Consider the following 9,707-nt stretch of genomic DNA (forward strand, 5'->3'; position numbering starts at 1 on the left):
CCTCTGCTGCCCTAGTCCTAACGCTCTAAAAAGCCAGTTGTGTCCCCTGCTTCCAGCTCACCTGGACGAAGGCCTGAGCAGAAAGGTAAGCTTCTCACCTGTGCCTTTGGTGAGCAGTGGCCACTGGTTTCTACCTGCTCAGCACTTCTTTCCCACCTGTTTCTGCTGGCTCTCTCCCTGGGCGCTCTCACTTGCCTTATCTGTACAGTGAAGCCTGGGGCTAGGCCTTAGGCCCATTACGGAGTTGAAGTTCTTGCTGGTTAGGTCCAGGTGGGGTCCCCAGACTGAGTAGGGAATAACTCCTGCTCTGCTCACAGATTTCCTCCTGATGGCTGACTCTCAACCACTCCTCTCCCTTGATGGGGACGCCGTGGCTGCAGAAGCCTTGCTCCGGGACGTGTTTGGGATTGTGGTGGATGAGGTCATTCGGAAAGGGACCAGTGCCTCCGAGAAGGTGGGTCTTTTCTCCCCCCTCCTCCTGCCCATCAAACCTGGCTGAGAACTTTCCTCCTCTGTGCAGGCTTCTCCCCAGAATTCATCACTCTCACTGTGTGCCTCAGGGATTACATACTGGGCCAGACTGTGTTTATTTACCCTTGTTCATGTGTTGCTTGGAAAATATTCCTAATTTGCTGTAAGTGCAGCTTGGTGGTGTCTTCTGTCTGCTGAGATGTGGTTTGGGCAGCCAGTCAGCGGGGTGCCTCAGCGCCCCCAGAATCTCCCGCTTCTCCTCCTAGGTCTGCGAGTGGAGGGAGCCAGAGGAGCTGAAGCAGCTTCTGGATCTGGAGCTGCGGAATGAGGGGGAGTCACAGGAGCAGATCCTGGAGCGCTGCCGGGCTGTGATCCGCTACAGTGTGAAGACCTGTAGGTCCTGGGTCCTGCGGGGAGGCGCGTCTAGAATTTGTACCCAGCTCCACACTGAGCCCTCGTCCCCCTTCTCCAGGTCACCCTCGTTTCTTCAACCAGCTCTTCTCAGGGTTGGACCCTCATGCCCTGGCTGGACGCATTGTCACCGAGAGCCTCAACACTAGCCAGTGAGCCATCCCCGGGCCCCCTTGCACCTCCCCGAAAGGATTTGGGCTTGTGGGAGATACACTCGGTGGGTAGGAGAGGAGAATGGTGCTTGCCCCCCTGTCTTTTCTGGGAATCTCTGCTGGCAGAGTCTTTCCCCTCGTACCCTTTGGGCTTCCTTTCTCAAGCTTTCTCATGCCTCCCGGCTCCAGTTTTTTCTCATCTTTTCCTCCCTTGTTCTTTTTCACCAACTCAGCCCTCTCTTTGGACCCTCTCTCACTCACTCTGTCCACCACCTCTCTCCAACTCCTCGCAGAGTCTCTCCCTGTCTCTTTCCCATTCTCATCATTCCCTCTCCTGGCAGGTACACATATGAGATCGCCCCCGTGTTTGTCCTCATGGAAGAAGAGGTGTTGAAGAAACTCCGGGCCCTGGTGGGCTGGAGCTCTGGGGATGGCGTCTTCTGCCCTGGTATGTAAACAGGAGGGGGGCCTTTCTTTGGCCTTTTCAAGGGTTCCTCCTTCCCCACTGTTCTCTTGCTGTAAGCTGGCAGGGAGGGGTGATTCTTCTTTGTTTCTTCTCCAGCTGGGCTCCGGCCAAACCAGAGAGAAGCTGCCCAGTCCCCCGTATCCTCATGTTTGCCAAATAATACATGGCATCAGTGCCTGCTGTCCTGGCGGGGGGGTGGGGTGGGGGGGGTGGGGTGGGGGGGTGGGGGGGGTGGATCCCGGGATCAGCCCCGGATAAGGAGGGGGAGTCGGGATCTGCAGATCCCGCTGTCTGGGTTACCAGCGTGCCATTTGTCGAGCCCTCAGAACTCGTGGCCTGGTAGCCAATCACTTGTGCTTCTTTGATCAGTTCTTCTGGGTGGAGAGGTCAAGAGAGCCAAGCTCCAGTTTTGACCCACTGCCCCTCCCTCTTGCCACCACCCCTTCCCTGTGACAGGTGGCTCCATCTCCAACATGTATGCTGTGAACCTGGCCCGCTATCAGCGCTACCCGGATTGCAAACAGAGGGGCCTCTGGGCACTGCCGCCCCTGGCCCTTTTCACATCAGAGGAGGTGGGAAGAGGCACAGGCCTACCCTGGGCTCCCCGATTCTAATCTCCAGCCAGCTGAGTCCGACACCTGTCAGATCCTCTGCCTGCTCAGACCCATCTCTTCCGAGACCAGCCTGCCCCCAGGCGGATGTGCTTCCTTCCAACCAAGGGGGCTGTGTAAACACTCCCCGTTCACCTTGCCTTCTGTGTGGGGGTAGCAGAGGGGCATCCAGTGCAGTGTACACAGTCCACACCCTTTCTGCTAAGAGTATGGGCCATGGGCCAGCAGCATCAGTATCACCTGGGAGCTTGTTAGAAATGCAGAATCTCGGGCCCCAGCCCAGACCTACTGAAGATGAATCTGCATTTTAACCAGACACACTGGTGATTTGTAGGCCCATGAGTATTTCAGAAGCCCTGGCCTACAGGGTCTCATCTGTTTGACCAGTCTCTCTCCTCCCCACCCTCCCTGCCCTCTGCCTTCCTCCACAGTGTCATTACTCTGTCAAGAAAGGAGCTGCTTTTCTGGGACTTGGCACCGACAGTGTCCGAATGGTCAAGGCAGATGAGAGGTGAAGGTCCTTCTGTCTGCATGTCTCAGACCCAGCCTGGCGCCGTGTGCCTTCTCATTGCCAGGGGCTCTGGCCTCTGGCGCACACTCCGGCGGACTTCTCTCCCTGCGCTGTTCCCACCGAATTGCCTCTGCTGTCTACCAGTGCCTGCTAGAGTCTCCGCCCTGTCCCCTGAGATCTGTTTACCCCTCTTAGGGAAAAATCAACACTGTGGCCTCTGCATTGCTAACTGCACATTACCCTGCTCTCGACAGTTCTGCTGCCCAGCCTAGAGAACCTATTACTCCCCTACCCACTAAGTTTTCTTTTCCAGAGGGAAAATGATCCCTGAGGATCTGGAGAGGCAGATCGGTCTGGCTGAGGCCGAGGTGAGTGAGTGAGGGGTGCTGAGGCAGTGGAACAGGACCCTTCTGTTCCCTTCTTGGAGGGTTCCTTGGCCTGTGCCTACTCAAGGCTCCCCTCATCCCTCCCCTTGATCTCTGTGCCCGTTTCCCTGGTGGGCTGAAGGGATGCCTGGGGAGCAAGGACACTGTAGTCCTGCTGAGACCCATGGGCAGCATCGGATCGCAGGGCAGGGGTAGGACTGAGTCACTGAGTGGAGTCCCAAGGGGCACCGCAGGGAGGATGTTGGGGACCTGAGGTGTAGCCCAGAAGGTTTCTGTGAGCTGGCAGGGTCTGTGCAGGAAGTTCAGGAAGATGTGCGGGCCAGTGGTGAGCAATGCAGACTTGGAGCAATGGGAGATGTGGAGGCCCTTGCACGCCCCTCCGCACTAGGGGACATGGGAGCTGCTGCAGCCGTCTTGGAGGGCGTTTCAGCACTATCTATACCATTTTTATTTACTTATTTATTTATTTACAAATATTTATTTATTTGGCTGCTGCGGGTCTTAGGTGTGGCATGCAGGATCTTTTAGTTGCGGCATGTGAACTCTTTTTTTTTTTAATAAATTTATTTATTTATTTTTGGCTGCATTGGGTCTTCGTTGCTGCGTGCGGGCTTTTCTCTAGTTGCTTCGAGAGGGGGCTACTTTTCTTTGAGGTGTGCGGGCTTCTCATTGTGGTGGCTTCTCTTGTTGTGGAGCACAGGCTCTAGGCGCGCAGTCTTCACTAGTTGTGGCATGGGGTTCCCCCTTGCGGGCTCTAGAGCGCAGGCTCAGTAGTTGTGGCGCATGGGCTTAGTTGCTCCATGGCATGTGGAATCTTCCCGGACCAGGGCTCGAACCCACGTCCCCCGCATTGGCGGGCATATTCTTAACCACTGTGCCACCAGGGAAGTCCCATGTGAACTCTTAGTTGTGGCATGTGGGATCTAGTTCCCTGACCAGAGATCGAACCCGAGCCCCCTGCATTGGGAGCACGGAGTCTTAGCCACTGGACCACCAGAGAAGTCCTATACCATTTTAAATGTATCTATCCACTGACTCTGTGTCCTGCTGCTAGGATTAGTTTATAAATCATCATCACAAGTGCTTAGCATTGTGTGCACTGGAGCGAAGTGTAAAATTAAAAAAGAAATTTAAATATCCATCAATAGATAAATTATGATGTATCTGTGTCAGTTTCTTCCTTTGTAAAATGAGCATAATATAGAACTTATAGGGTTGTTGTAAGGCTTAAATTATGTGTAAAGCACTTAGAACAGTGAAGCAGTATACAAATATTAGCTGCGATTGTTGTTATTGTTGGAGTAGTATGCAGCCATTTAAAAGAATAAGATGGGAATATATATGTTAACATGAAAATACCTCAACTATGTATTTAAGTATAAATTAAAAAAAATATGTATATATCTCCACATGCAAATGGTCGCAGCATCGGTTTTTGAGAAGACTGTTCTTTCCCCAGTGAATTGTCTTGGCATCCTTGTTAAAATCCATTGAGTGTACGTGTGAGGATTTATTTCTGGACTCTCGGTCTATTCCATTGATCTGCATGTCTATCCTATAGACCACATTGTCTTCATATAGCTTTGTAGTAAATTTTGAAATCAGATGTGTGAGTCCTCCAACTTTGTTCTTTTTCAGGATGGTTTTGGCTTTCTGGGTCCCTTAAATTTCCATCTGAATTTTAGGATCAGCTTGTCAATTTCTGCAGAGAAGCCAGCTGGGATTTTGATAGGGATGTGTTCAATCTGTAGATCCATGAACATGGAATGCCTCCATTTATTTAGGTCTTCTTTGATTTCTTTCAACAGTGCTTTGTAGTTTTCGGAGTATATGTTTCGCACTTCTTTTGTTGAATTTATTCCTAAGTATTTTATTGTTTTTTGATGTTCTTATAAATGAAATTGTTTTCTTAATTCCATTTTTGGATTGTTCACTGCTAATGTGTAGAAATACAACTGATTTTTGAATATTGATCTTGTACCCTGCGAACTTGCTGAACTCATTTATTAATTCTAATAGTTTTTTTTTAGTGGATTCCTTAGGATTTACTCGGTATAATATAATGTTATCTGTAAATACAGATAATTTTGCTCTTTTCCTTTCCAATCTGGATGGCTCTTATTTTTTTTTACCTAATTGCCCTGCTAGAACCTCAGCACAATGTTGACTAGAAATGAGGAGCGTGAACATCCATGTCTTGTTCCTGATCTTAGGGGGAAGGCTTTCAGTCTTTCGCCATTGAGTATGATGTTAGCTGTGGGTGTGTTTGTAGTTGCCCTTTATCAGGTTAAGGAAGTTCCCTTCAAATCCTAGTTTTTTGAGTGTTTATATCATGAAGGAGTTTTGGATTTTGTCAAATGTTTTTCTGTGTCTACTGAGATGATCAATAAACCACATTGAGATGTGGGTTTTTTTCGTTTATTCTATTGATAGGATGTATTACATTAATTGATTTTGGGATGTTAAACCAAGCTTGCACTCTTGGGACAAATCCCCCTTTGTCATGGTGTATCATTATTTTTATATGTTGCTGATTTTATTTTGCTAGTGTTTTGTAGATTTTTATGTCTATATTTAGAAGAGATATATTCTGTAGTTTTCTTGTGATATTTTGTCTGGTTTTGGTATCAGGGTATAATCACTTCATAGGATGAATTCAGAAGTGTTCCCTCCTCTTCTTTTTTTTGGAAGCTGATGAAGAGCTGGTATCAATTCTTTTTTTTTTTAATTCATTAATTTTAAATTTGTTTATTTTTGGCTGCATTGGGTCTTCGTTGCTGCACGCGGGCTTTCTCTAGTTGCGGCGAGCGGGGTCTGCTCTTCGCTGCAGTGAGGGCTTCTCATTGCGGTGGCTTCTCTTCTTGCGGAGCACGGGCTCTAGGCATGCGGGTTTCAGTAGTTGTGGCTCACGGGCTCTAGAGCGCAAGCTCAGTAGTTGTGGCACACGGGCTTAGTTGCTCCGCGGCATGTGGGATCTTCCCAGACCAGGGCTCGAACCCATGTCCCCTGCATTGGCAGGCGGACTCTTAACCACTGCGCCACCAGGGAAGCCCTAGCTGGTATCAGTTCTTTTTTTAATGTTTTGTACAACTCATCAGTGAAGCCATCTGGGCCTGCGCTTTTCTTTGTTGTAGTTTTTTGAATACTAATTCAAGTTCCTCATAAACGTTTGTACTATTAGGATATTTAAAATAGCATTTTGATCTTCCAGTAAGACATTCAACTTTGTTGAAAGAGTATGAACTTTGGAAATAGACCATCAGACAGACCTAGGTTTGAACTCCATCTCTGGGTTTCAGCTTGGGGGCAGGTTTCTTAACTCCTCTGAATCTCAGTGTCCTCACTTGCAAATTAAAGGGGACAGTAACACGTTGTAAGGTTGCAAGGGCCCAGGTCAGGCGTGTGAAGAATTTACAGAGCTGGATCTCAGCACCAGGCTCTGGGTAGCTCTTGAGATGACTTCACAGCCTCTTTCTCCCTCTGCATTTTTGCCACAGGGTGCTGTGCCATTCCTGGTCAGTGTCACCTCTGGCACTACCGTGCTGGGGGCCTTTGACCCTCTGGAGGCAGTTGCAGACGTGTGCCAGCGTCATGGACTGTGGCTGCACGTGGATGTGAGTGGTACTCAGGCCTGAGGATGGGGTGGGCTGAACTGAGGCCAAGGCCAAAGCCCACATTGTTCCTTTTGCTCCACAGGCCGCCTGGGGAGGGAGTGTCCTGCTGTCACAGACACATAGACATCTCCTGAATGGGATCCAGAGGTGCATACAGCCCCCTACACCCTGAATCTCACCCTTCAAATCCTTGATCCAGAGAGTAGTCTTGGACCAGGGAGCTCAGATGGGGGTAGGGGAAGGAGGCTGGTAGGAGGGAGATTGGAGAGATGGTTGATTGGGGCTGGGAGGTCAGACGTCAGACCTGGAAATTCTTCTGCTGGGCCGGGGTGAGACCGGCCCCTCTTACTGGAGATCTGGAAAGGTTGGGGCTCTGGTTGGGCAGCTTGAGGGGGAGCCAGCTGACCCTGCTTTGCTGTGCCCACCCCAGGGCTGACTCCGTGGCCTGGAATCCCCACAAGCTCCTCTCCGCAGGCCTGCAGTGCTCAGCTCTTCTTCTCCGGGACACCTCGGTGGGTCTGCCCCTCCCCCGCCCTGGCGCCACCTCCCACCCTGGACCTCTGTCTTCTTTTCTATCCCACCTGAGAGGAGCTCCTGGCCTTACCACGTTCTCCTTGCCATGCCATCTGAAGCTGAATATCTGTGACCACCCTAATCCCCTGTAGTGGACTCCCTCACTCCCCTGTCTTCGTGCAAAGGAAAAAGTTCCCGGCTTAAGTCGTAATCGGAGGGATCCTGCGTCATTTGGGAAGAACTCTGAGTGTTGGAAGAAAACCCAGAGAGAGGGTTTCAGTCAGCTGGCAGCCGTCCCATCAGTGCCGCCTGGTTCCAGGGAAAGAAGCATGTGGACTGAGCTAAGAAATGGCCCAGTGCAGCTCTGGAGGAAACCTCGGCGGGGAGAGTGGGTCTGACTGTCTCCTCACCCTCCACAGAACCTGCTCAAGCGCTGCCACGGGTCCCAGGCCAGCTACCTGTTCCAGCAGGACAAGTTCTACGATGTGGCTCTGGACACTGGAGACAAGGTGGTGCAGTGTGGCCGCCGCGTGGACTGTCTGAAGCTGTGGCTCATGTGGAAGGCACAGGGCGGGCAGGGGCTGGAGCGGCGTGTGGACCAGGCCTTTGCCCTTGCCCGGTAGGAGTGGGGGCAGTCCCGTTTCCCCTCTCTGGGCTCCAGCCCTGCACCCCTTTCCTGCTCTTAGTGTCTCTTGACTCACTCTCTGGGTTGCTTTTGTTTCTGTATCTCTGCCTTTCCTCCTCAACCCATGGTGTCTCACTCTGTGTTCACAGGTACCTGGTGGAGGAATTGAAGAAGCGGGAAACTTTTGAGTTGGTCATGGAGGTACGACCGACCTTGTGCTCTTTTTCATCCCCCGTCCCCCCGCCATTCCCCTCTCACTGCCCCTCTTCCCCAGCAGAGCCCTGGTTGGGGAAGAGGGGCAGTGAGAGGGGAACGGTCCCCCTTCCTCAGCTCACACCTTCCTCTTCCTCATTCCTCCCAGCCTGAATTTGTCAACGTGTGTTTCTGGTTCGTGCCCCCCAGTCTGCGGGAGAAGAAGGGGAGTCCGGATTACGGTGAAAGGCTGGCTACGGTAGGCAGTCTCCTCCCTGCTCTGGTTAACCCATTAGGGAACCGATGCAGCTGGTGTGTTTCCGCCCCCTGCTGGCTGTAAGTGGCATGGCAGTTCCCTTGGCTAGTCTCTTGCTCCTGAGGTGGGGACCGTGAACTGGAAGACGACACCCACTTGTCCTCATTTCTGTGAGGCTGGGAATGGGGGATAAGGTATGCTTCTGGAAAGTAAGAAGAAGACGGAGAGGGGCATTACAAGAAAAGTCACCAGTGTGAAGTACGTAGATCCATGGTGTGGGGCATTCTGCTGGGAGCTCAGGCTCAGGACAGAGACGTGAGGCAGAAAGATCTTGGAGTTTTGCTCACTAATGCTGGGGACAGAGCAACCCTGTCAGGCCAGGAGGTATGTCCTGGTCGCTAAGGATAGATCGGTACTAGGTGCTGCAGATGATACGAAACATCAAAAATGTTATAGGAATTCAGAACGGGGAGAAGAAGGTGTCGAGGATGATGAAGGCTTGAAGTTAGACTGAAAAAGCAGTGTTGAGATTCAGTAAAAAGTCAGGATTTAGCAGAAAATGGCCCACGTGGTAACGTGAAGAATGGTGAGACGTGAACGAATGCAGGAGGTAGAGAAGGTCCAGTGGGCTGGATGTGGTGGCAAGGGTAAACTGGGGCCACGTCAGGATCCGAGCCGTGAGTTGCTGTCTCTGGAAGGTGTCTGGGTGGAGGGAGGTGCAAGTTGGGGAGCCCAGCCCCTCACCTGACCCCAGGCTGCAGCTGGAAGGTTGCTCCACTCCTCCCACAGGTGGCCCCAATCCTCAAGGAGCGCATGGTGAGGAAGGGCTCCATGATGATTGGCTACCAGCCCCATGGTACCCGGGGCAACTTCTTCCGCATGGTCGTGGCCAACCCTGCGCTGACGCGGGCGGATATGGACTTCCTGCTGAATGAACTGGAACGGCTGGGCCAGGACCTCTGAGCCGCTCCTTCTCTGCTGGCCTGGACCCCTCCCCCAACCCTTACCATCTCCCTGTATCCCCTCCCCGTGTTCTCAAGAACAACCTCTCCAGGAAACAAAGCTGTCTTAATTTTTATGTGCTTTGACCCACTAACTCTCCTTTAAGTATTTGATATTAAGAGAATGTTTAAATAAATGATAGTATATCCATATGATGGAATATTACTCTGCCATTAAAATTATGTTTACAAAGAGGATTTTTATAGATAAGAGAAAAATAATTTTAATATAATGTTATGTGAAAAAGCTGGATATAAGACTTTATATATGGTAATATCTGAGCTGCATTCAGAAATACATAGGAAAAGACTGATGAGATGTAATATGCCAAAATGTTAATAGTTTTCTCTGGGATGGGATTACAGGTAATTTGAAAATTAACTTCTTTATACCTTTTGTGCGCCCCTTTTATGCTATAAGGAGTATCTATTGCTTTTTATTTTATAAATTTATTTATTTTTGGCTGCGTTGGGTCTTTGTTGCTGCGCGCGGGCTTT

General features: G+C 50.7%; 1 protein-coding gene across 2 annotated transcripts; it reads left to right on the forward strand.

The window, feature by feature from the left end:
* Positions 1–328: 328 nt before the first annotated feature.
* On the forward strand, positions 329–9,377 carry CSAD (cysteine sulfinic acid decarboxylase; the record flags this gene model as incomplete). 2 transcript variants are annotated; one of them, XM_079938087.1, is made up of 14 exons in its annotated part: positions 329–454; positions 738–864; positions 944–1,034; positions 1,376–1,482; positions 1,957–2,072; positions 2,543–2,622; positions 2,936–2,990; positions 6,506–6,622; positions 6,705–6,769; positions 7,053–7,134; positions 7,555–7,754; positions 7,910–7,961; positions 8,122–8,211; positions 8,998–9,377. In XM_079938087.1, the coding sequence occupies 14 exons, from the start codon at positions 329–331 to the stop codon at positions 9,169–9,171; spliced, it is 1,482 nt and encodes a 493-aa protein (XP_079794213.1). In that variant the 3' UTR covers positions 9,172–9,377. The 2 variants fall into 2 exon arrangements, with proteins under 2 accessions (XP_079794213.1, XP_079794214.1); XM_079938088.1 differs by lacking the exons at positions 6,705–6,769; positions 7,053–7,134; positions 8,122–8,211.
* Positions 9,378–9,707: the final 330 nt, after the last annotated feature.

Source organism: Stenella coeruleoalba (genome assembly GCF_951394435.1).
Source record: "Stenella coeruleoalba genome assembly, chromosome: 11".
NCBI lineage: Eukaryota > Metazoa > Chordata > Mammalia > Artiodactyla > Delphinidae > Stenella > Stenella coeruleoalba.